This window comes from Herpailurus yagouaroundi, unplaced genomic scaffold, assembly GCF_014898765.1.
Source record: "Herpailurus yagouaroundi ecotype Mexico unplaced genomic scaffold, PumYag 163, whole genome shotgun sequence".
Classification (NCBI taxonomy): Eukaryota; Metazoa; Chordata; class Mammalia; order Carnivora; family Felidae; genus Herpailurus; species Herpailurus yagouaroundi.
Genome location: NW_024412404.1, coordinates 40879161 through 40905700, shown reverse-complemented (window position 1 = coordinate 40905700; position 26540 = coordinate 40879161). Strand labels below are relative to the sequence as shown.

Genomic DNA, 26540 nt, shown 5'->3' with positions numbered 1-26540 from the left:
GTCTCATGACTTTCACAAAGATATCCTGCTGGAAAAGATTTAAAACACGGCCCTAGGAAAAGAATCTATAACTTTTCTCTTTGGTGTACTGGAAAAAATTGGCTGGATATTTTTTGAATGCATGAACGTAATGTAACTTATCTAGTAAGGTTTCTCTAGTCTGATTTAGTAAAAATTGGGTATGAATCTCTGATCCTATAAGAAAATGTACCAGGATCTTCTCACCTTTACCTGCCTGATTAAATTAATATTTCAAGGCTCCCTTCATGCACCATCTCCTTTAAGATGCCTTTCCTAAGCCCCCAAGTTGGGCAGAATATCCCTCCTCAGTGCTCCCATGAGACATTTTGTTTGCTCTTTGTCTGTCTAGCCCTTAGCACATTGTAATTAAATTATCTGTCTGTAGTATGTGTCTTCCCACTAGTCCGTAAATCCCTTGCTATCTGGAATCAAATTTCATTCACCTCCCCCACTGCCTAGCATAGCATCTGCATGTAGTGGGTATTTAACTGTTTGTCAAACAAACTGAACTACTGAGTCACAGACTATGCTAGCAGACCCTTAGCTTCAGATACTGTAGACTTTTCTTCTAGGGACAGAGTGGTCCTTCACTATGTGGGAAAGCAGTCAGTTTGACAGCTAAGGGAAGAGTAAATAGAATTTTCTTTCTAAAATGGTGCATGTATGGGGTACCTGAATGGCTCAGTTCATTGAGTGTGTGACTCTTGATTTTGGCTCAGGCCATGATCTCATGGTTCATGAGTTTGAGCCCTGCATAGGGCTCTGTGCTGACAGTGCAGAGCCTGCTTGGGATTCTGTCTCACTCCCTCTCTCTCTGCCTCCTGCCCCCCCCCCCCCGCCAAGATAAATAAATAAACTTTAAAGAAAAAAGTAATAAAAATTAAAAAATAAAATGTTGCATATAGGGTAAACAAAATTCTCATCACTTTAAAAAAATTTTTTTTGTGACATTAATTTACTTTTTGAGAGACACAGACACAGAGTGTGAGCAGAGGAGGGGCAGAGAGAGAGAGGGAGACACAGAATCCGAGGCACGCTCCAGGCTTCGAGCTGTCAGCACAGAGTCCGACACGGGGCCCGAGCCCACAAAATGTGAGGTCATGACCTGAGCCGAAGTTGGAGGCTTAACCGACTGAGCCACCCAGGTGCCCCTCTAATCACTTTCAAACTAAAATTCTCCTTTTGGTAGCGTCACCTTTTCAGGAGGGGAAAAATCTTAGCACTATTTCTGGTGTATTAGAGAGAAAGCAGCTAATAACTTCTTTGTGAACATAAAACAATTATACCCAGCCTCCTGTAGAGACAATCTGCCAGAGCCAACCGCCTCACCCTCTCCACGCGGGCTTCATTTTCTTACTCTGGAATTTCATAGACTCTCCCCCAAAGACCGTCAACTCATTGCACTATTATGATGAATGTTTGGAGCTGGCTCTCACCCTGGCTCTCACTGCTTTACTAGCTATTACTGGAGGTGCTGTCAAAGAATCAGGCCCCAAATTTATCCTCCCATTAAGTCCTCTCCTGGGTAGCGCTGCTTGGGTCTGGGTAGTAGTCCTCTAGTCTCCCCTCCTCCTCCTGCCTCCCACTGCCTTTGAATGTAAGGAAGCCACAGGCCCTGTTGCAAACAAAGAGCTGTGGTAGAAAGTAAGGTTGCAAATAATTTTTTACCACAGCTCTTTGTTTGCTCTTGTCCTGGGCCTAGAGAGAAGCTCAAACCTGGGAGTGCCTGCTCAGGTGCTTTGAGATCTCCGTCAATTTCAGTTCAAGCCCATTACATCTCGTTTCCTCAGTTGGCTGGTCATACCTGTCTCCCAGCAATGTCTTTCAGACCTCCTCTCCATAATGAATTAGAGATTTATTGGTTTCTGAACACAGGAGCCTTACCTACTTAGCTGTCCACTCTTATCCACTCCTTTTGAGTGACAGACACATGGCCTTTGATGAGTTTTGAAAATGTTATATGGTTTTTGAATTTGTCCTCACAGGTACTTTTAGGAGCCTTCTTCCCATGAGGTTTCTGTTGAAGAGAAGCTATCTGGGTCTCTGACATAGGAGGCTGCATTTAGTCAGCTTGGGGGCTTTCGTTTTGACTCTCACAATTATTTGCAGAAAGAAATAGGGCTAAAAGATGTACCAGGTGCCATTTGTAAATCTTAGGATAATTGGTGAATACTCATTTCCTCTAGCAAACAGTGAATTTTGTTCAATAACAGAACCTGATTAGGTTGTTGAGAAAATCTGGCTCTTTACCTATGGAGTTAACTCAGAGTAAAGCTGATTTTAAGGCTGCCGTTAACATTGCAAAAGCAGTGTTCCTTAGTAGCATTCCTTTTCCTGTGGAGAAAGTATTTTGCAGTGACATTTTAACTTTTTCTCTTTTCATTGAGAGAGATACTGTCAACTTCACTTAAGAAGAACGGCTGAATACTTTGAGCAGCTTGTTTATTCTTCTCTTCTTGATTTATTAAACGATCTCATTCTCCTTACCTTACAACCGGACTGCTACCCAGCTCCCTTGCTTTCTCTCATACCTGTCCTCTCTCTCAGGGCTTCTTTCTTGAGCCAGTCCCATCTCCTGCCCCGACTCTTCACACCCCTGCTTCTTAATGGGAAACCACTTGTGCTAGGGCCTCTCCGAAGGCAACTTAAGTCACTGCCAGAGCCAGTGAAAGCAGCCTGCTTTTTCAGCCTAGAAAGGCAAAGCTCTCCTTCACAGTGGGCAGGCAAACAGACAGGGCCAAGTAACATGGTGTTTCAGTGGTTAGCACCTGCAGGCTCAGAGCTGACAGTGCACTGTAATAAGATTCATCTCTGTTCACTTAACTGATGTGGGCTTTATGGTAAATGTTCACTTGCTTAATTACTTTGGCAGACTTGCTGATTGCCTTTCCTGAGGAGTTCTAAAAGGTCCCCCTGGGATGGAACATAAACCTCTTTCCATGTCTTTTAATTTCATTCTTTACTGGGAGTACTTGAAAACCAGTATGTGATCCATATGGCCACCATCCCCTCTCTCCTGTGCACAAACATCAGGACCACTCCTTTCTAGTATGGTGTCCATATGGCCCACACTGGACCACTCAGAAATCTTGACAGCCTTCTTCCTCCTCTGTCCGCATGAGATCCCCGATCCTCCTTCCCCGTCACTGAGGTCTATGCACGACTCTTCTTAGTTAGGGTTCCGTGTGTGTCTTTTTCTCTAATTAGTATGGGATCCACAGAAAATTTCCCTCTCCTGTCTAGCATGTGATCCACGAAAACAATTTCCCTCTGTTTTTTGATGTGATAGGAAAAGAAGCTTAAGTTAGTCAATTGCTGATTTTTTTTTTCCTTTGTCTTCCTGCTCCCTCCTCCCCTGTGCTTAAAATTAAAAGTTAAATATCTTTTGAGGCACCTGGCTGGCTCAGTGGGTGGAGCATGTGACTCGATCTCAGAGTCGTGAGTTTAGGCCCCATGTTGGGTGTAGAGATTAGTTAAAAATAAAAATCTTTAAAAAGAAAAGTTAAATATCTTGTAATTGATTAATTGGGCTAATGGAAATGATGTGTAATTAAAATATTTTAGGTTTTTGGCTCATGCCTGGTTTTTAAAAGTTCTTGAGTCACGTTCAAGGGATTGGAACTTTCACCGTTAATTAACATTAGATCACTTCTTGGAGTTTTAAGCTGATTCCCACTGCCTCAGAAGCCTTCCCAGGTACATATTAGGATTTTCTTATGTCCTGAAGTGAGATAGAAAATCTAATAGACCTTTCACATGGCCTATTTTGTTTCCTTATATTTACTAGATGTTTCTGAGAATGTAGAGGGGCCTTGCCTCTCAACATAGGAAATCCAGGGCTAAAGTATTTGTAACTTCTATCAAGGTTTGCATTCTGTATCCCCAGGAACTCTGCCAGCAACTCCTGGCCTGCAGCTAGAGACAGTATAAAGGAATATGAAGCACAGAGTAATGGGATCTGAGCAGAGATTAGCTAATCTTGTAGGTGTTCTATCCCTCAGAAAGTTTTGGAGCCTCTGTTCATTTATTGAGAGAAAGGTTTAATAAACAGTAGACATTCCTAAGGGGAATGGATTAAGTGATGTCTTTTATGGAAATGTAGATGGTTCATTTTACTTTTGTGGTTCCTTCAACTCCTATGGTTCGTTCTTCTCCATTTACATTCATTGTGATTGTAGAAACTGAAAAATGTCAGGCTGGTATCTAAAGCAGGAAAGAATTCCATTCCTCTCTTACAACAGAGCTAGAGGAGATAATTTAGCCAAAGTGTACAGCCCATGGCATTTTACTTGGCTTAAATCTATGGTTTGGGGCCACAGTAAGTAGAAATTAGCTCATTTTTCAAGCAAAGTAGCTATAACCAATTGCTTAATTTCCAGCAGGTGATGAGGTGGAAATCTACATTGGGTAAAGTCATGCATCAAGGTAGAAAGCCCAAACTGCCAAAATGCATAGTCATGCACACAGCTTCAGAAAATGAGGCAGCTGCCCCTCAGGCCACGTGCACATACATTTCATACACATTAACTCTTTCTTGTTTCCCTCCAGTTAATGAATTGTGAATGTTCACTTGTTCAGTGCAGAGGCTGGATGAAAATGTAGTCCAGTAGGTGAATAACTTACCTTGTATGTCACTTGTTTTTCACCTAGAAATCAAGAGAAATGTTGACCCAAATCATTCCCTAAGTTGAAATATCAGGAATACTATGCTGTAGTCAATGATACACATTTCTTGTTCCACTCCCTTCAACTAATAAACTTGTGTACACAAATAAGTCAAGTTCTCCTTAGTAATTAAGAGGGCCAGTTTATGTAGTTGGATCACTGGGTAAAGTAAGCAACTCGGTGCAGTGACCAGTAGTAGCTCATCCTTCTTGGTGGTTGCCAAAATGCCTTCTTTGGTAAAGTTGAAATGAACCCACGTTTGTGTCTCTGGTCCTGAAAAGAATGGCCCCAGGAACAGCGGTATAAGAAAGGGGATAGACATGAAAGGGTTAAAGCCTAGTACATAGGAGATGAGTTAAAGGAACACTCTAAAGGGTCAGTTGCTGAAGTTTAGACTATATAGTTTCAAAGTGAAAAGGTTAGCAGGTATTCTTACTTTAGATTTTATTTTGCTTAATGTTAATCAGCAGAGTCTCTGAGGCTTGTAATGCACTGCTGTTAACAGGCATCAAGGGAAATTGAGTTTTTTTGTTGCTGTTGAACGGGATGGGCTGAAGATTCGTTGACTCCATGAAGAAGGAAGCTTATTACTGCATGAAATGGGAGTATGGGAGACAATTCTGAAGGTGAAAAGAAATGATAGTTTAAAATTAAATATCTCGGGGTGCCTGGCTGGCTCAGTTGGAGGAGTGTATGACACTTGATCTCGGGGTTGTGAGTTCGAGCCCCACCTTGGGTAGAGATTACTTAAAAATAAATAAACTTAAAAAAAATTAAATAACTCAACCTCAGATGAACTATTTTATCTGCTGCCTCATACTATTCAGTCCTACCTTTACTCCTTCTCAGAAGCCAGCCATTTACCTATATGAAGATTTCCCAGGTAGAAGCAATTATATAGTTTTCTTGTCTTTAATCCCAGATATCTGAGAATATGCTCTGTAGTATAGATCACTGGACTGCTCTTTTAGGTCTAGGTAAGGGGAAGCTACTTGTGGGGAAAAAAAAAAGTTCCCTTTAGGTCAGGCTAGATGTTATATAGGAAAACACAGAGGAAAACTTTGGAAAGGAAATCCAACCAAATGGAGAAACTGGTACTAGAGAATATGGTCTCTTGCCCAAGGTCATACAACCTAGAAGTGGAAGAACCAGGATGTTTAACTTGGGTCTACTGCCTCTAAAGCCTTGCTTTTCGTTTCATATATACCATGTTGTTCATAGAAGCAGTGGTATTTTAACTGGGCCGTCAAGGGAAAAATAAGACTTACGCTTTTTAGGCGTAAAGAAAAATAGCATTCCCTGTGAAGAAAACCATGTAAGTAAAAGCATGACATCCAGATGTACATGTTTAGCAAGTATTTGAAAATACAAGACTATAGTTCTTATGATGTTGAGGCTTGAGATCCAAATTTATTTTTATCAGGCTTCAGATATGCACCCATGTTCAGACTCTTTAATATATATCTAGTAGCCTTATAGGAATAATTTTAGAGTGAAACTTCTAAGAATATTCTCAGTGTGTACCATCTTGAGTATACCAGTTATGTTTCCTCCTTCCTTGGAATGAGAGCTACGGAAACTTTTCCTGTAAGCAACCTTTGTCTGTTTTTCTCCTTTCTGCTTGAAGGATTTACATAGCAGCTTTTAGAGCTAGGCTGCTTGCTTCAAATATCTCAGTAAGGAAACAGTCACCATGTTCTGGGCTTCTGGTTGAAACTGTGATTTATCTATTGTTTCATAAAAGACCCTCAGATGCTGTGGGAGATAGCTGGGATTGTGAGAATTTGCATCTTTGGAGGATTTGCTTTAGATTCCCTCTGGATATGAGAAAGAATTTACATTTTCTCTTAAGCTACATTGCCTTCATGGTTAAGGTAACGTTCCTGTGCATTTCTTGAGTAAGCTGGGCATTAACTATGTGTCTCAGCCATCATCCACCCAGTACTAGGGCAAAGAAAGCTGCTTTGCAGAACCATGAGTCAGAGAGAATAAGTTAAAAATGGAGCAAGAAATCCCTAGCCAGTTTGTGGCTCAGCCTTGCTGTTCCATCTGTCCGCTTCCTTTTGCTTCAGTTTGTATAAGTGACCCCTGTCTTTGACAGTCAGAAGTTGGCAATTGCATTAGAGGGTGGCCCAGATTCTTGCCTTTAAAGGTGCTTTGAGTGCAGAGCTATCTCTCTCTGGCTGACTTTAGCAATTTCCCATTACTATGACACTGTCTCTTTTGCCTTTCCTCTTTGGGACTTCCGAATTCAGTGGCATTAGGAGACCCAGTAACAGAGTATAACACACTCCCCTGCTCCTTTCCTACTCCGCTACCCCAGACAAAAACCTAGGCTTACTTTCAGAAGATATAGATTACTTTCATAAGGATTGCCAGAAAGCTTTTCTCTGACCTCCCGGTATGATTTAAGAGGAAGAGAAAGCTTTACTGTCTTCAGTGATGACTTTTGTTCCTTCTTTGAAGGACAGCTGTTCATGTCCAAGTCACCTTTTCTCTTGGGATGGGCATAAAACATTGTTATTGTTATTTTCATACTTTTTGAGAGTAGCTGGTGATCACAGACCTCCTTACTTGTGGTAAGACTGAACAAAAACCTTCTTAGACTTTGATTTGTTCATTCACTTTTAAAAATTGAATCTCCCAGTACACCAGGCATTTTGCTAAAGTTTTGAAATATAGTGGTGAGTAACACAAATTTGGACCCTGCTCTCATAGAGCATTTAGTTCCAGTTTGAATAAAGCAGGGGGTTTGGTTAGAAATTATATTCCCTTTCCCCACAAAGTTCTACTTCCAGATTCCTTTCCCTTTCCTTGGGACTTATTTCTTTAAATTTTCTTGCTAGTCCTGGATGGATGGCTGTCTCTGAGTAATGTGGGCAGCTCCAGCCATTTAAAAAAAAAAAAAAAAAGTGTTCAAGAGTGTTGAGAATAAGAGAGCCTTCCTTCTTCCCTACCAGTCTACCCCCAAAGTTTTATTCCAGGGAATTCTTTGTTCAGTAGCCAAAAGTTGACATTTGCCAAATGCAGGCCTTTTAATCTAAAGTTATTGAGGGGTGCCTGGGTGGCTCAATCAGTTGAGCATCCAACTTCTGCTCAGGTCATCTCATGGTTCGTGAGTTCAAGCCCTGTGTCGGGCTTTGTGCTGACAGCTCAGAGCCTGGAGCCTGCTTCAGATTCTGTGTCTCCCTCCCTCTCTCTGCCCCCCTCCTCCTCCCTCTCTCTCTCAAAAATAAACAAACATTTAAAACTTAAGAATAAAATAAAGATCTCAAGCATATTACCAGGAGTTGAACTCTTCTTATCTCTCAGGAGAGTTGGTCCTCTCTTGCACATGTGACTTCCACTGCCAGTCTCACTCACATCTCTTCTACTTCATGTGGCACTGCACCCACCACAGAGGCTTCTACAGAAGTTCTTCAAACTCTCTCTGCTTTGTAATGTGCAAACTAGTCAGTGACTCAGTGAGCTCCTTTTCCTCCCGCCACCAGCACTAGCGTATGTGAGCTCTAGGAAAGTTATCTTGGTGAGTGAAACACCTTGGGATCTGTGAATTCTGTGTAGACTTGGTTCCTGGGGAAAGCGGCTTACTTAAGAACTGCTGGAGTCAAGGTGGCCTTAATCTTAAAAACAACTTTATTCATATGTATTACAACTCACCCATTTAACATATACGACTCATTATTTTAAAATAATCCCTACAATCTAATTTTAGAATATTTTGTTCCTACCACAAAGGTACTCCATACCCATTAGCAGACAGCCCCCATTCTTCCTCTAACCCTACCCTCAGCCCAAAATAACCACTAATTTATTTTCTGTCTTCATAAACTTGCCTCTTCTGTACCTTTCCTATAAATGGAATCATACAGGGGTACCTGGGTGGCTCAGTTGGTTAGACATCCGACTCTTGCTCTTGGCTCAGGTCATGATCTTGTGGTTGTGAGATCAAGCCCTGCATCAGGCTCTGCGCTGGCAGCACAGAGCCTGCTTAGGGTTCTCTCTCTCCCTCTCTCTCTGCCCCTCCCCTGCTCGCATGCATGCACTCTGTCTCTAAATAAATGAATAAGCTTTGAAGGAAAAATATTAAAAAGAAAAAAAAGGAATCCTACAATATGTGGCCTTTTGTGTCTGGCTTCTTTCATTTAACATAATGTTTCTAAGGTTAGTCCATGTTGTAGCATTGATCAGTACTTCATTCCTTTTTATGGCTGAATAATATTCTATTACAGCTATACCACATTTTGTTTATCCATTCTTCAGTTAATGGACATCTGGGTTGTTTCTGTGTTTTGGCTATTATGAATAATGCTACTGTGAACATTTGTGTACAAATTTGTGTAGACATAATGTCTTCATTCTTGTCAGTATAGAGAATGGGTCATATGGTAATTCTATGCATTAATATTTGAGGAACTGCCAAACCACTAAAGTAGCCGTACCATTTTACAATCCCACCGGCAATATATGAGAGTTCTAATTTTTTCATGTCCTTGCCAACACTTATTACTGGTTTTTTGATTATTGCCATTTTAGTTGGTGTGAAATGGTATTTCATTGAGGTTTCTTGCCAGATGTATGATTCGCCAAGATTTTCTCCCATCCTATGAGTTGTCTTTTCACTTTCTTGATGGTTTCATGTATGGCACAAAAATTTTTAAACTTGAGCTAGTTTTTGTTTTTTCACTTCCACTTTTGGTATCCCAAGAAATTGTTGCTTAACCCAAGGTCACAAAGATTTATGTGTTCTTCTAAGGTTTTTGTAGTTTTTAGATCATACATTTAGATCTGTGATCTTTTCTATGTTAATTTTTGTATTTGGTGTGGAGTTGGGGGCCAACTTCAGTCTTTTGCATGTAGATATCCAGTTTTGCTAGCACTATTTCTTGAATAGACTATTCTTTTCCCATTTGTCTTGCCACTATGTCAAAGGGACATCTTTTTTGGTCATCTTTGTCATATGTTAATTTTTTCATAATGGCTATGTTTTCTCATTCTTTGCCCACTCAAACCTTCCTCTTCATGCTCCTCTTCTTCCTCTCAAGTCCTCTTTTCTAAAATACTTTTCCGCATATGGGGCGCCTGGGTGACTTAGTTGGTTAAGCGTCCGACTTCGGCTCAGGTCATGATCTCACTGTCCATGAGTTCAAACCCCGCGTTGACAGCTCAGAGCCTGGAGCCTGCTTCAGATTCTGTGTCTCCCTCTCTCTCTGACCCTCCCCCATTCATGCTCAGCCTCTCTCTGTCTCAAAAATAAATAAACATTAAAAAAATTTTTTTAAATACTTTTCAGCATAAAAACTTTTAGCTGGCATAAGATTGGTTTTGTTTAAATACCTGAAAGGCTGTGATTAGATGAAAATCAATCTCAAGATGCAAATGAAAGGAAAAATGAACATCTCTTTCTTGGCCATGTATGGCCTAACCTACTGTTTTTTCAGACACTGTATGTCTTCAGTCTGTGTGTGCCTTCTCTATGGTACAGGCCACTCAGACACCCCTGAAAAGATCTTTCTTTATTGAAGTCTGTGTTTCTCACTTAGTAAAGGCTAAAGGGCCCAGCTCACTCTGCCTGGGAAACTGGTAACCCATGTAGCTACATGTGTGGCTTTTGTGACTGGAACTTTGTCACACAGGAACCTCAGGATCCTCTTCTAGAAGAGAAGGAAATAATAACCCACAATATGAAGGCTTCAGAGAGAGGAAGTAACCTGCAGAATGAGAAGCAGACTTTATCTACTCTACTACTTTGCTAAAGATTGACTCTGGCTTGGAGTCTGCTTTGCCCGAATGCCAGGGTCCAGTGGAGAGTAGAATATCCATGTACAGTCTTCTCAATGGCCATAACAAAATATCATAGACCAGGTAGCTTAAAAAGCAGATGTTTGTTTTCTCACAGTTCTGGAGGCCAAAAGTACCAGATCAAGGTTCCGCAAGGGTCAGTTTCTGGTGAGGACTTTTTTCCTGGTTTGCTCACAGCTGCTTTCTGCCTTGTGCCTTTACATGGTGGAGGGAGGCAGAGAGGGAAGAAGAAGGAGACAGAGAGAAATTGCCATATCTTCTTTCTGGAACACTCAAATTTTAGACTTAAGCATTAGACAATTGCTATGTGTTAGGTTTTGGTCAGTAAAATGAGAAAGCTACTGTTAGAATGTATCAGAAGACCCTCCCCCCCCCCCGCCACCTCCCCACCAAAAAATGTTCAGAGGAGATAGTATTAAATCCCTTTGGAGATGATACTGGTGGGAAGGGAAGCCTAAAGAAAAGAGAGGCTCCTCACTTATAAATGTAGTACCTCATCTTTCTACCACTGAGAACTGCTCAGGCATAAATCCTATTCTAGGACCTGGCCAGGTGGGGCAGTGTGGAATCACAATCCAGGTGAGCCCTAGTAGGCTGCAAACTTGCTGGAGAAGGAGAAGCTAAGTATTTCAGTTACTGCAGAGGCATGTGTCACTCAGTGTGGGCGGACTTAGCCTGGTTTCAGTGTTTTGTCATCTCTTTGCTATCTCAGAAGAAATTTCCATTTCAGCAGTATGAAGTCCTGAGAACTTTAATAGGAAGTTTCCAAGCCCTCTCTGAAATTCCTTGCTAAAGAGCCTGGAAAGAGAACAGCCAGTGTCAGACTATTTTTCTTACCTCTTAGGCTTAGTGCCCTGCGCCTGGCATCTCCAGTAGATCAGATTAGTACTCAGATTTTACAGGTAACTGTCTCAAAGAGACAGCAAGAAAAGTAAAGCAGAGATATGTACTCTATGCCCTTTGTGGTTTACTGGCTTGGAGACTGCTAACTGAATTTACACTGTTCCACCTCTCAGGTTTTTTGTTTGTTTCTTTTTTAAGTTTTTATTTATTTATTTTGAGAGAGAGAGAGAGAGAGTGAGTGAGTGAGACAGGGGCAGAGAGAGAATCCCAAGCAGGCTCCATGCTGTCAGTGCAGAACCTGATGTGGCACTCAACTCATGAACCATGAGATCATGGCCTGAGCAGGAAGTCAGGCACTTAACTGGTTGAGCCACCCAGGTTCCCCTTCTCTCAGGTTTCTAAATAGTCCCTCCCCATGCCTGGTGAGAGGCTTCAATTGCCTGCTGAGATCTGAGGCTCTGGGATGGCAGTGTCATGGGGAGGTTGGAGGATGATCTTATCCTCATTCCAAATTTCCAAAGTGGCATATCTGTCATACCCTCAGGATGAGTTTGCTCAGAGAATATCAGCACATATGCCCTGATGATACAGACCATGCATAGACCCAGCTGACACTTGACGGGTATAACTTTGGGAAGGGAAGGAAATAAGTATACATTTTGAGAATGCCTTCCAGGTTTTTCGTTTCTCTCCCTCATTCCCTTTCTCTTCCCTTCCTCCCACTTCCCCTCTATCCCTTTCCTCCCCTGTCGTCTTCTTCCTTCTTTTCCTTTCTCCTTTCTCTTTTCCTTCTTTTCTTTTTCCTTACTTTCTTTCCTAGTGAGAGAATTCCTTAGGTAGAAAGGGAACAGAATTACAGCATCCCCATCAGTTTCATTCCCAGGGATTATTTCATTGTCCAGACCTTACCAGCTTCATTGGGTTGCCAACTGGGCCCCCATGGCTGCTACTCTCCCACCCAGACGGACACTAGAATACTTGGGAGTTCTCTGTTCTCCAAACCTAGGCAAACAAAAACAAACAACCCTAGTTAGTTCAGTTGAGTCAGGTTTTTTTTTTAACATTTTTTCAAAAAAATTTTACTGAGAAATTTAAGGAAAACCTGAAGAAAAAAAAAGACCACTATAAAACCGTGAAATGAATGTATTTACAGAATTCAAATTCTTTTTCCTAAAATAACTAAGATTTATCAGTAGATTGATTTGGTTACCATGTTTTATTTTCTTAATCCTTGTTTTATTTTCTTAATCCTAGCTCTTGGATGCTAGACCCTATGATCACACTCTACACTGGATTAACTTTAACTTGGTACTGCTGCTAGGTTTGGTGGGATTCTCAATTCTTCTCTAAACCTCCTCCCTTGTCTTCTCATTGCATTTAGGCTCCTGGTTTTCCTTTTCTGCTCCTGGACTGTTGTCATCCCTGCCAATATCCTCAAAATGTCACCTTCTGGATGAGAAAATTATTTGACCCCTACTTGGTCCAAATTCTTTCCCACTTTGTATTTAGACCAAGCTACAACCTTAACTTGCACATAACATCTCTACGCTTTTTGGTAGTCTCTGGAAAAACAAGTTACCAGAATTTTACTCTGTTCCTGACCCATTACTGTCCTGTTTGATGTATTCATTCATTGAATATTTATTGAGTACCAGCTGTGTGCCAGGCACTGTGGTAGATGTTTGACATTGCTTTATTATATAAATGTTGCAAGAATCCTCTTAAGATTTAGTCACTCTTTCGACAAACATTTATTTTATGCCTACAATGTACTATTCCTGGGTACTGTACTAAGTGCTAAGGTAGGTGTTATTCCCACTTTTTTTCCTCTGAGACATATAGCATCCCAAAAACCCAAAATAACAAATGGCCAAACCATGATTTTTTTTATTTAAGCTTTGGCTTATACTTTCATTACCCATATTAGATTAAATGGTTCAAGAATTTTATACTATCAGTAAATTATATTAAAAGAATATATTGATTTCAATTGTGCTACCGTACATTCACATGCATGTGCAGGTGCACATGCACACAAATTTTAATAAAGTTTTTATTTTGGAATAATTTTAGAATTATAGAAAAAGTACAAAGATAATACATAGAGTTCTTACATGCTCCTTAACCAGGTTTCCTGCATCTTCCATTACCATGGTACATTTATTCAACACTAAGAAACTGGCAATGGTGCATTACTGTTAACTAAGCTCCGTATTTTATTTGGATTTCACCAGTTTATCCATTAATATTCTCTTTCTGTTCCAGGGTCCTGTTTAGGGTATCATGTTGCATTTAGTTGTCATGTCTTCTCAAGATCTTCTGGTCTGTGACAATTCCTCAAGTATAGTTTTTCATGACCTTGACAGTCTTAAGGAGTACTGGCCAGGTATTCTGTAGAATGCCCCCAGCCTGGTTTTATCTCATGTTTTTCTCATGATTAGATTGAGGTTATGGATTTTGGAAGTATATAACAGAAGCAAAGTGCCCTTCTCAAAAGATCATACCAAAGGTTACGTGAATACCAGATTCATGCCACATGAATGTTCACCGTCTTCACTTGGCTAATAACACAGTATTTTCCAAGATTCTTTACTGTAAAGTTACCATTTTCCTCTCTTACTACTCTATTTTATTCTTTGGAAATAAGTCACTAAGTCTAGCCTACTCTCAGTGGGAATGGGAACCTAACTCCAACTCCTAAAGGGGAGAGTATCCACACATACTATTTGAAATTGTTCTGTTAGAAAGATTTGTCTTGGGTCATGATCCCAGGGTTGTGGGATCGAACCCTGTGTCGGGCTCTATGCTAAGTGTGGAGCCTGCTTAAGATTCTCTCTCTGGAAAGACAGATACCATATGGTTTCACTCTTATGTGGATCCTGAGAAACTTAACAGAAACCCATGGGGGAGGGGAAGGGAAAAAAAACAAAAAGAGGTTAGAGTGGGAGAGAGCCAAAGCTTAAGAGACTGTTAAAAACTGAGAACAAACTGAGGGTTGATGGGGGGTGGGAGGGAGGGGAGGGTGGGTGATGGGTATTGAGGAGGGCACCTTTTGGGATGAGCACTGGGTGTTGTATGGAAACCAATTTGACAATAAATTTCATATATTAAAAAAAAAAAAAAAAGATTCTCTCTCTGTGTCTCTCTCCCTCCCCCTCTTCTCCTGCCCCTCTCCCCTGCTCATGCTGTGTCTCTAAAAAAAAAAGAAGAAAGAAAGATTCATCTCTTCCCATTTATTTAATCATTTTTGTATCAATTTGGACTTATGCTAAACTCTGATCTGAAACCTGTGCTTTTTCTGCTACACGAGATAAGAAGTGACAAGGACCTGTATATACACCGAAGTATTGGTTTCATGGAACTTTATTTATTTCAGATGGCAGACTTTTTTTTTTTTTTTTTTTTTAAGAGAGAACACTCATGGGGGAGAGAGGGGCAGGGGGAGAGAATCTTAAGCAAACTCCATGCTCAGTGTGGAGCCCCATATGGGGCCCCAATGTGGGTCGTAATCCCACGACCCTGGGATCATGACTTGAGCTGAAATCAAGAGTCGGACACTCAACCGACTGAACCTCCCAGGCGCCCCCAGATTTCAGAGATTTTTAAGAACTATATTTGATAAGACTTGGTGACCTTGAATGTGAAGGTGATGGAAAGGAAGTGTTTGAAAATAACACTCAGATTTTGAATGGCTGGAAATAACATTATGGTTTGAAATTATTAACTAACAAGTATGAAGGTTGATTCTAGGCTTTGATAAAGCTCAGCTTCTTCAGAGATTGTATTTAGCCTACATGTTGGTCCAGCTTTACCAAGTGCCCTGTTCTCCTAAGTCAGAGCAGAGAAAACTACTTTTCTTTCTGACTGAAACATCAGGGCCCCCTAGTGGAGAGCCCCCTGGGTCTTGTTTCTTGCCTGAAGGAGGCTTGGTTTTGTTTTTTGTTTGGTTATGAGATTTTCCCCCTGGTTCATTTGCAGAACAGAGACACTTGATTCTCCTCTTTATCTAATAAGTTGTAAACACTTCTCATTTCAGAGTTATCCGTTCCCCACCATGTGACCTCATGGTCAATAAAAAGATAGTTACTCTCTGACAATCACTCCCACGTACTCACACTCTAAACCAGAGGGTACTTGGTACTTATTTTTAACTTATTTATCTGCTTCTTCCATCTGATGCCATATTAATGTTAATTCTTTTTTTCAGGGCCATCATCAATCACTTTAACCCCAAAATTGAATCCTATGCTGCTGTGAATCACATATCCCAACTGTCAGAGGAGCAGGTAAGCCACAACCCTCCCCAGAGTTGGTGGCAGGGATCAAGCAGTTGTCCTCTCTTTGATAGCAGAGGTATTCTGTGACTGAGCATCTGGTGGCAGGAGCCAGGCTGCTAAGAGCAATTAGTAAGGGATTTGTTGATAGTACTTTAAATAGAGTGCTGGCTTCTGCTTTTGTGCCATGTAAGGGGTTCATTAATTGTATAGAAGATATGTAGGTGAAAATTCGGTGAATTATTATTTTAGAGTGGGTGATAGGCATTTCTTTTTTTAATTTTAGGCAGAGAGTCATTTTTATTTTTAAAAATAAGAAATGAGAACTTAGAAATGGATAAAACTGCCAATTAGAAAAACCCTGAGTTCAGCTTAATTTGATGCTATTTGGCTTGTTAAAATATGAGCCCTCATTGGGGCAGATTTTCCTTAGTAATTGAGTTCTATTTGCCTTGAGCAGTTATTTCTGAGCAGGTTTTTCTGTGGTATGGACTGAGTTGGAGATGCAGATAGCATTATGTGTTTGTTTTCCTTGAGTCTGGCCTGATTTCCCCTTCTCCCTAAGTGCCTGCACTCGGCTCTGCATTATATAAAAGTACAGATGGGGCTTTAGCGTGGCATGGGATTGAACTTGATGTTTCAGAATGAGATTCTTGAGTTCTGTTTTTAAAAGCACCAACTGAGACATCCCATTTACACAATCTCCTTTCTTTCCTACCTGACTCCCCAGCTGGAGGGCCGGGGTAGTCATGAGTCGAGAGTAAAGGTATAAGTTCCAAACCAATAAAATATGCTCTCCCTTTTTTGCCAGTATATCGGTGAAACCCTTCTCTGAATCTTTTGCTAGAAGAGCCAACCAGCAGTGGTATGAGCGAGTGTTCCAGTGTTCCTAAAAGCTATTCAGCCAGCTCAGTGAGGCACCAGGCAAGCCTTTTCCCTAACAGGCCTCTCAGTATTCTCACCAGTGGCTCTTTCCTCAGCCAGATGGATAGGACTCTGTTAGTCTGTTGTTCCCTTTGACATATTTGTTCTCTTTTGTGAGGCCAGCTGTGAGAATCCATCCTCTTATTTAAACTGCTTTTGTAAATAGCTTTCATTTTCTTTTTTCCCCAAGTCCTGTTCTTTGATGCCACTGCTTTCTGTGAGGTACTTCAAGATGCTACCTTTTCCCTGTTGGACCAGTTCAGATTGGTTTTACTATATCATTTTTATGCAAAAGAATTCAACATCCTGAGTTTTGTATAATAAGAGAAAGGGTGACTTTCCTACCACAGTGAGCTCTGGTTAGTCTAAAAGCTTTAAAAAAAAAAGAAAAGAAAAGAAAAAAGGAAGGCACATTTTCCCTGTCAGCCACGTGCAGTATTCATTCCCCAGCAGCTTGGGAAGGTCAGGCTGAAATCTTTCTACAGCAGTAGCAGCCACAGACCAATAATAAAAATCCATTCTGGCGCACGAGGCAATCTGGAAAAGGATGATTAGCAAGCACGTGTCCTCACCCTCCTCCAACTTCTCTCAAAGTTAAATGAAGTGATGAAAGTGCCTCTCAGAAAGAGTCCACAAGCCAGAGATGAGGTGATTTCTGTGGGGAGGGAGAGTACACAGTCCTATTCAAGAATGGAGAAGAGATAACGGCTCTGAAAGATTTACTTAGTGAACAAGTAATTACATGCCTGCCGTTTGCAAGGTGTGGTGCTGTGTAGTGAGGATCCATGGTGAATAATCTAAGTGTAGTCCTTGCTGTCACAGAGTTTTGTACACTAGCTCTCTTAGCAATCCTTTTCACTTTGGGAGTGGGGGAAGGGTGTTGCTATTCTAGGACCCTTTTCAAAACTGCCCTTAAAATAGTTGTTGCTTCTCTTCCCTAGCTGAATTTGAAGGGCTCTAAATGACAGCATTAGGGTGCACTTGGTTTTATTCTTAGCACTATCAGATTAGAAGTATTTGACCGCCTTGTTAATCTCCAACATGTGTTGGAGCACTTCTCCCCCTCCACTTCTGAACATAAATGGCTACTATCACTTAATGTTAAGTGTATTCACAGCTTCCCAAAGAGCTGGCTATGGGATCCATTTGGGCCCTGTAGTTGTTAGCAGCAAACTAAGTAGAGAGAAAAAAAGCAGGAACTTAATCCCCAAGTAGATTCTAAAGCACTCCTAGGGGCCACCTGGGTGGCTCAGTCGGTTGGGCGACCGACTTCAGCTCAGGTCGTCATCTCATGGTTTGTGAGTTCGAGCTCCACGTCAGGCTCTGTGCTGACAGCTCAGAGCCTGGAGCCTGCTTCAGATTCTGTCTCTCCCTCTCTCTCTTCTTCTCCTCCCTTGTGTTCTATCAAAAATAAATAAACATTAAGTAAGTAAGTAAGTAAATAAATAAATAAAGTACCCCTAAAAAAAAAAAAAAAGAAACCCTGAAGACTATGGATAGGTGTTAACTGGAATTTATAGCACTTAGTAAGACAGCAGACAAGAGAAGGCTCTTTGCTAGAGCCTGCCCAGCCTGCCATCTTCTTCTGGCAAGAGATTTGTGAATTTTTGAGTTCTGACAGCATCCAGACACATTCCAGCCTCTGTTTGAGGCATTTCAAACTGATATTTGTAAATTCATTATTGCTTACTGAACAAAGCCCATTCTCTTACACTGGAGCTTCTTTTCAGATTTCCAGAAGATACATGACATTTTTCTGTTACTTCTCATTGGCTTCATGGAGGGCCGAGCTTTTTAATCAGTCAGTACCCTCAGTGTGACAGAATAGTTGTTCATTATCTAGTGTAATAAACTGCATGCATTGTTATAACTTTATACACATGTCACATTTGTCCAAGGTTGATGGTGAAACTTGTTCATTTTGACTCCTTTTCATGTATATGATAAAATATACGTGAAATTTACCATTTTAACCATTTTTAAGTGTAGAGTTCAGTGGCACTAAGTACATTCACATCTTTGTGCAGCCATCACCACCGTCCACCTCCAGAACTTTTTCATCATTTCATACTGAAACCCCATGCCCATTAAACACCATCTGCCCATTTCTCCTCCCCCCACCCCTGTAACCACTGTTTTACTTTCTCTCTCTATATATGTACTTTTTTTTTTTTTTTAATATCTGTTTATTTCTGGGAGAGCTCAAACGTGGAAATAGTAGAGAGGGGGACAGGGGATCCAAAGTGGGTTCTGCGCTGACAGGCTGACAGTAGCGAGCCCAATGTGGAGCTCAGACTCAGACCATGAGATTATGACTTAGCCGAAGTAAGACGCTCAACCAACTGAGCCACCCAGGTGCCCCGTTTTTTTTTTTTTTTTTTTTTCTTAAAGAGGGTCCATTTTGGGGTGTCTGGCTGGCTCAGTTGGTGGAATGTGTGACTCTTGATCTTGGGGATTATAGGTTCGAGCCCCATGTGTAGAGATTACTTTTAAAAGTTTTTTTTTTAATTAAATCTTTAAAAAAAAAAAAGTCCATCTTTCTTAAAATTCTTAACCAGTCTTTGACATCTCCCCACCGCCCTCCAAATTTTAAGAATCACTGGCATAGTTCCTTTAGTAGTAAGTACCTTATACTTTCCTTGTTCCTGATGCCATCAGACCTTTGAAAATGCCCATTGAGGATCTTGAGCTCTTTTTAAGCTATTCAGTATTTGTTTTGGTTTACAAATGCTGTGACATATTGATTTATATCAGCTCTGATTTCCTAATAGACAAGAGAGGAAGGACTTCATGGTAGAATTTTACGGAAGATTCTCTAGAGCTCTGAATATCTAGAGTACGTAGTCACAATTTAGGATTCAAGTCAAAACCTTCTCTGAGTGCCTGATTCCTTAAGCTTTTAGTCACATTCATGACCAATTTTGTGACTTTGAAATATCCCATGGGAAAGCAAATAAATGGTTGGCCCACCCTTGCTTTCTTCAGCCTTCATTCACCTATCAGAATTTTAGCATTTAGCACCTGCTCTGTGCTTCAGATTATGCTAGGCATTTGAGGAATAGAGAAGTATGATAAAGGGCCTTTGTTCTCAAAGGATGGAATAAGTTCAAGAGATGGCTTAACACAGCTTATCGATAGCTGACCAGTACTAGCAGTGGGATCTGTGAACTCCTGTTAGAGGAAGACCTTTGCAGGTTGTGGTGGTCAGGAAAGGCCATATGGAGGAGAGGAGAATTGAGTTGAGCCTTGAAAGAGCAGGGATACAAATTGGGTCAATAGAGAGGCATAGATTGTAAAATGTACTCAAAGCGAGGACCTGAAAAGGACAGAAAGAAAGGAGAAGAGTACCAGAGTTTCTGTAACCCTTGTCCTTGGATCACAGGATATCCAGAGGCTGGATGACTTAGAAATACAATTCTGTCATTTCAGTTGTCATCACAGACCCCATAACCCACAATGTACTGACTCTCCTCCCTGACCTAATTGTACTGCCTTTGATTCAATTCATAAGTGTTAATCAAAGGCCTAGTATGAGCCAGCCTCAGTGCTAGGCATGTGATAAGGCCTAATGAGCAAACCAAGCTTTTAAAAAAAATGGTAAAAAGTACATAACAAAATTTACCATCTTAACCATTTAAGTGTACAGTACACCAGTGTTGATATGTGTGCATCATTGCACTGTTGATCTCTAGAACTTTTTCATCTTGCAAAACGAAACCCCTATCCACTGAACAACTTCCTTTCCCACCTCCTCCTCACCCCTGGCAACCACTATTCTTTGTTTTTCCGAGTGGGCAAACCTTTCTTGAAGCTGGTGTTCCTTTCATCCAAGTGGCTGAGGAGACTACCAGACATTTCTCTACAGGGAGGCTTAGCAATTTTCCAGGAGGATAAGCAAGGTGGTCTGCTGGCATCCCCATATGTCACAGGACCATAGGACAATGTAACCAGATTCTTAAGTTTTCTACTTTCGGAATTTTATGGAGTTTTACCTCCCATTATCTCTTTAAGTCTCCACTCTCACTGTGGGCTTTGGATTTTGGACTCAGAGGAGGCACGAATAATATTGTATATTGCAAGAGATATCTTTAAAAGTATTGTGACAAAGCAAAGAATATAACTTATTTATAGGATTAGATTAAAGTAAATTAGGGAAAAGAGATGCTTCACATCTGAAGGTTACATTGGAAGCTAGTATACCTATTAGTAATCTTTCTAAACCTTTTTGATTTTCTCCTGATCCTAAGATAAGAGCCACTACAAATAAATGCTAGGCATTGAGAAATCCTAGTGAAATCTTGGGGTGCCGGCGGGGGCTCAGTCGGTTGAGCATCGACCTTGGCTCAGGTCATGATCTCACGGTTTATGTATGAGCCAGCTCTAGCACATTACTAGTTGTTGAGGAGCATTGGGAGAAGCAGGCTGTAAAGTTGTGAGGCAGGACTTTCTGAGCAGGGAGTGAGTGTAGCTCACTTTCCCCATGAGAGCCACTGATAGAAAGTTCTCCCTGGGACAGTTGAGATCTCTGAATATTTCACTCTGAGAGTCCCTGTGATGTTTTTTCATCTTAGAGTAGGGCCTTAACCACCATGGAAAGCAGCCTTGACAGAGACACCTGCTGGAGACCTAAGGTTTAGGATTCCTATGATGATAGCCATGACTCAGTTTCCTGTTGTTTTTCCACAACAGCCTGTAGTTTTGCACTGCCTCTCTATAACCCTGAGTGATGGTTGCTGTGTGAACTCTTATTGAGTGCAAACATGGGACACAGCATTGGCTGTCAGAGACCTTGCCTTCCTTGTTGCCTTTGCTTAGACTCCAGCTGAATGTTGACCTGTTTGGCAGAAAAAAAGTTCAATATGAGTTGTTTGTTAACTGGATTCACTAAAACAGGAAAGACAGAGTCAGGGGAAGAAGGATTTTCTTACAAGCTGCTTAACCTCGGAAATCAACTTTATGTTATATAGGGCATCTTAAGAAGGTCCAGATAAGAGGATAAGCTGATGATGTGCTGCCAGGATGGCCGTGGTCTCACTTGGACCAGGAGGTGGGCTTCACTGCCAGAGAAAGGGGAGTCCTCTTGGATTTTAAGAGGACACAAATAGATAAAAGGAAAGGAAAAGCTAGTAGTTCTTGAGCTGGGCACTTTTATATAGGTTACTTGCTTCATTGTTGTATCAACTATTTGGGATAGGTACAGCTCTCTTACAGATGAGGATGCTAATGAGGCTAAGTAATTTGTCCATGGTCACACAGCTGTTACTGCAAAGCCATAATGTGAACATAAGTCTGTCTGACACTGAAGTCTGAGCTCCTTCCACTTCATCAGGCCAAGGCATGTGTGACAGCTTGAGCTTGCCAGGTATTCTGAAGGAAGGTGGGGGGAGAAGCAGATACAGTGCAGATAATAGGGCTCATCCCTGGTGGGGTGGGAAAAGGCCCTGGTTTGGGAAGAGACCGTTCAGTTGAGGAAAGAAAGTACTGAACAGGGGCCTGGAGAGTTTGCCTGTCAGCCAGACAGAAATGCCTGGGTAGAGGCTCTGGCACAGTATGATAACTTTATAAATGAGGAAAGAGTCTCTTTATTCCATCAAGCATGTCAGCAAAGTTACTGTGAGAAATAAAGCTTTTCCACAGACCAAAGGCGACTTAAAAAAAATAAAAAGATTTTTTTGTAATAGACAATATATTTATATGGGTCAAAATCTAAAAGCATACTGAATTTTAATTGTTTTTAAAGTAGTAGTTCCATTTTGTTAAAATAACAACAAAACAAAGACTCTCAAAATTAATGTCCCACAGCCAAGCTAGATGAATGCAGAGGTCACTGGTGAAGAGCTCAGCTTATTATTCATCTCTGCCACTGACAGCATTTTCTCCAATTAAATATGAATTGTGAAATGTGCATTACATGAACTTCTGGTCTTCCTCAGTCAGGCTTCACTGCCACTGAAGCTTCATTGGCAGCGAATAGAGGAATAGTGTTGGAGCTTGTAGGAATTGCAGTATTTGTCGGCTTTTCCAGAGGTTACAGGGGACAGCAGCCCTTGCTTTCTTGGTTTAATCTAAGAAGGATCCTTTATTCCAATTATTAAATGAGAGTGTACAAGTAAGACTTCCCCCTTTGGTTTGTTTTTTGGTCACCTCTTTCCTCCCAAATAGATCTTCCGGGAACTTTTATTTCCACTGCAACCCTTTCCTCAGGAGGTAGCTCAAAACTCTATAAGGTGTGCTAGAAAGAGCACAGTTTGCCACTGTGGTAACATCAGAGGCCTCAAGTGTTGCCATGCAAACTTACCTCTTCTAAGTTGTGCTAACGGGAAATGTTTTTGCTGGGTACCATAACAGTACTTTGACTTTTCGCAGTGATAACTGCACAAAGGAGGTTGCAGTCTTAAAAATGACCCACTCAACTAGAAGAGAAACTGTGGATAGCTCACAACTAGGATTTCTGGTAAAGAATTCTGTCTTTTAGGGAGGGATAGATCCGTGAGTCCTGGCAGGGAGGCAGAGACCCCATGTCACAGTGCTCGTGAGTTAGGAGCAGAGATGATGTTTTCTCTCTCCCTCCGTGATATGTTTCCAAAGAAAGACACCTCAGGTGGGGAGGACAGAGACACTTGCCTCTTGGGTTGAGCGGGGGGGAGTGGCCTGCCTATAATAAGCCACAGAGAAGGAGAACGCCTGATGCAATATTTGTGTGTCATGATTCCCCCCACCTTCATTTCCTTGGCTGCCTCTTAGCGTGATTGCGTGCCTTGCTTGTGGAGGGAAAGGGCCTGGGCACTGGGCACACTGGATCTGTAATTAGTGCAAAGAAAAGCGTTACAAGGGCTGTCTAGGGCTTCAGCCAAATAAAGTCAGGGAGGTGGGGGCAACTGCCCAGGGAAATTAAAGAAAGTCACTGTCACCACTCCTTTAACCAGCTGATGGCCTCTCACTAATCACCACTGTGAGGTTCATTATCTGATCCACCTTGCTGAAGGGCAGAGCCAGTCTGTCAGATCAATAAATCTCAGGGAAGTGGAAAGCCCTTTGGTAGCAGGCTTGAAAGACATGGACGGACTGGGAGAATTGGCCAACGTATATTGGTTTTGAAATTGAGTTTAATCCTGAAGTATAGGAGATGAAAATAGAAAAATAAGGGGAGAAACTTCTACGTATTATATGCAAGGTAGCTGTATAGAGGAAACAGTTACCTTTTAAAAGGCATCATCTTTTTTAGCCTAAGAGATTTGTTCACCTTTTGGATCCTTGTTTCCAAACAATTATATTGGATAATTGTGCCCCGGAGAGATATCCAGGTTATCCTGGATAGAAAGTCACTGTAAGCACACAGTAGAGGGAGAAGTGCTCACTCAACAGAGCCTGTGATTTTTGTTACCAGGCTGTTATTTGTTCTAGTTCCTGGGCTGTTGGCTTGTTTTCTTTTTTTCAGCCACTTTGAGCTAAAGTGTTTTAAAAAACAACCAATCCTTGCCTCTCAAGGAAACCCTCAAGAACCTCCTTTGGTCTAAGAATTCTCTGATTTTGAGTGTCTTTGGTTAGAGCAATAAGACAAGGAATATGTGCCCTAGCCTCAAGTTCCCCAGAGTAATTTCCTTCGGTGCAACAAGTATAGAAGTATCTGCTATGTGCCAAGCCAGGGGCTATAAAAATGCAAAGATTGTGCCTGCCTTGAAGACTTCACAATGTAAGAATCAGCATCACTACTTCTTGGTTAGACCTTTGCCTGTGTAGACCTCACTCAGCTGATGTATGCGGCATGCTTGCAGCAGCCCCACTTGACCCTGTATAAACCTAAGGACAGATAAAACCTCCCTGGTCTCCTTGTACCCTAGAGAAATATTGCCTCAGAAATCCATAAATGGTTGGCCAGTGACCCTTATTTAGAATGAGTTTCCACAAGGAGAGCCATGATCATTTTATATCTTTATCTTTGCCTCAGTTTCACTAAAAAGGCAAAAATCAGAACCTTCATTAGATTGGTAAAGACAGGAAGGACCCTATAAACCCCCAAGCTTGGCAAATTATTGAGTTTGTCAGAAGGTCCAGGTAAGTACAGCCACTTATAAAAACCTCATGTAGCTAGTGTCCACTTGAAAAGTATTCCAGACACTGTTGATTGCCACCCAGAGCCCATCTGTCTGTCTATCTATCTGTCTATTCTTTTTATTTGTAGGGGGGAAGAGCATAGAGAAGGGGCAGAAAGAGGGAGAGAGAAAATCCTAGGCAAACTCCACATATAGCACAGAGCCCGACACAGGGCCCCTGAAATCATGACTTGAGCCAAAATCAAGAGTCAGAAATCAAGAGTTGAAATCAAGCCACACAGGTACCCTTGCCCAGAGTCCATTGAATTTGTCAGGGAGGATTTCAAGGAGTGGAGGGAGGAGTGGAAAGGAGGAGCACAATGAGGAGAATCCTTGGCATTGTCAAAATACTGAGAATTCCTAACTTAGTTACTTGCCATCAGTCTGAATCATTCTTGCCCCAACCAAAAATGGAATAGTAATACCAAAAAAAGACATAAGCTTACTGCCATAGTTGTACATCTTTTTTTTTTTAATTAAAATTTTTAAGAGAAAGAGAGCATACAAATGGGAGAGAAGGGCAGAAGAGGGAGAGAGAGAGAAAGAGAGAGGGAGAATCTTTTAAATTTTTTTTTTCAACGTTTATTTATTTTTGGGACAGAGAGAGACAGAGCATGAACGGGGGAGGGGCAGAGAGAGAGGGAGACACAGAATCAGAAACAGGCTCCAGGCTCTGAGCCATCAGTCCAGAGCCTGACGCGGGGCTCGAACTCACGGACCGCGAGATCGTGACCTGGCTGAAGTCGGACGCTTAACCGACTGCGCCACCCAGGCACCCCGAGAGAGAGAGAGAATCTTAAGCAGGCTCCACCCTCAGTGTGGAGCCTGATGTGGGGCTCGATCCCACAACCCTAGGATCATGACCTGAGCTGAAATCAAGAGTTGGGCCCTCAACCAACTGAGCCACCCAGGTGCCCCCATCTTTTTTGTTTTTAATCTAGTCATGATTTACTGAATTTTTAAAAACTTTATTGAGGTATACTTGACATGATATATATCATGCAAATACATATATCCACTATCCACCCCACCCCCACCCCCACAACATGTAGAACATTTCCATCCCTGCAAAAAGTTCTCCTTTGTGGTCAGTCTTAACCATGAGTCTGGGCCCTAATCAACCACCAGTGTCTTTTCTGTGTGCTCTTTTGTGTCTGAGATTCATCTATATTATGACACTCTTAGGTATTTACTGAAAGAGAAATGAAAATATGTCCACTCAAAGACTTGTACACAAGTGTTTATAGTAGCATTATTCATAATAACTAAAAACTAGAAACAACCTAAATGTCCATTGGCAACTGAATAGATTAAAAAATGTGATACATCCTTATAATGAAGTATTATTCCTCCATAAAACAGAATAGAGTACTGATACATGCTGCAATATGGATGACTCTTGAAAACATATGCTAAGTGAAAGAAGCCACACACAAAGACCCAAAGGATTCCATTTATTTGAAATGTCCAGAATAGACACATCTATAAAGACAGAAAATACATTAGTGGTTACCCATGGCTAGGGTTGGGAAACAGAATGGGGAATGGCTGCTAATGCGTACAAGATTTTTTGAAGGGCTGATGAAAATGTTCTAAGATCATAGTGATAGTTGTACAACCATGTGAATACACTAAAAGTATTAAGGGGTGCCTGGGTGACTCAGTCGTTGGATTATCTGACTTCGGCTCAGGTCATGATCTCGCTGTTCGTGAGTTCGAGCCCTGTGTTGGGCTCTGTGCCCACAGCTCAGAGCCTGGAGCCTGCTTTGGAGTCTGTGTCTCCCTCTCTCTCTGCCCCTCTCCTGCTCATGCCCTGTCTCTATCTCTCTCTCAAAAATAAATAAACATTAAAAAAATTTTTAAGCATCGAATTGTATACTTTAAATGAGTTAATTTTATGGCATATAAATTATATCTC

General features: G+C 41.4%; 1 protein-coding gene across 1 annotated transcript in view; it reads left to right on the top strand.

Moving 5' to 3' along the window:
* Positions 1 to 26540, top strand: part of ARMH3 (armadillo like helical domain containing 3) — a 177392-nt gene that overhangs the window by 125259 nt on the left and 25593 nt on the right. Inside the window, exon 24 of the mRNA XM_040486247.1 lies at positions 15539 to 15617. Coding sequence (XP_040342181.1) covers positions 15539 to 15617 — 79 coding nt within the window. The remainder of the gene's footprint in view (positions 1 to 15538; positions 15618 to 26540) is intronic.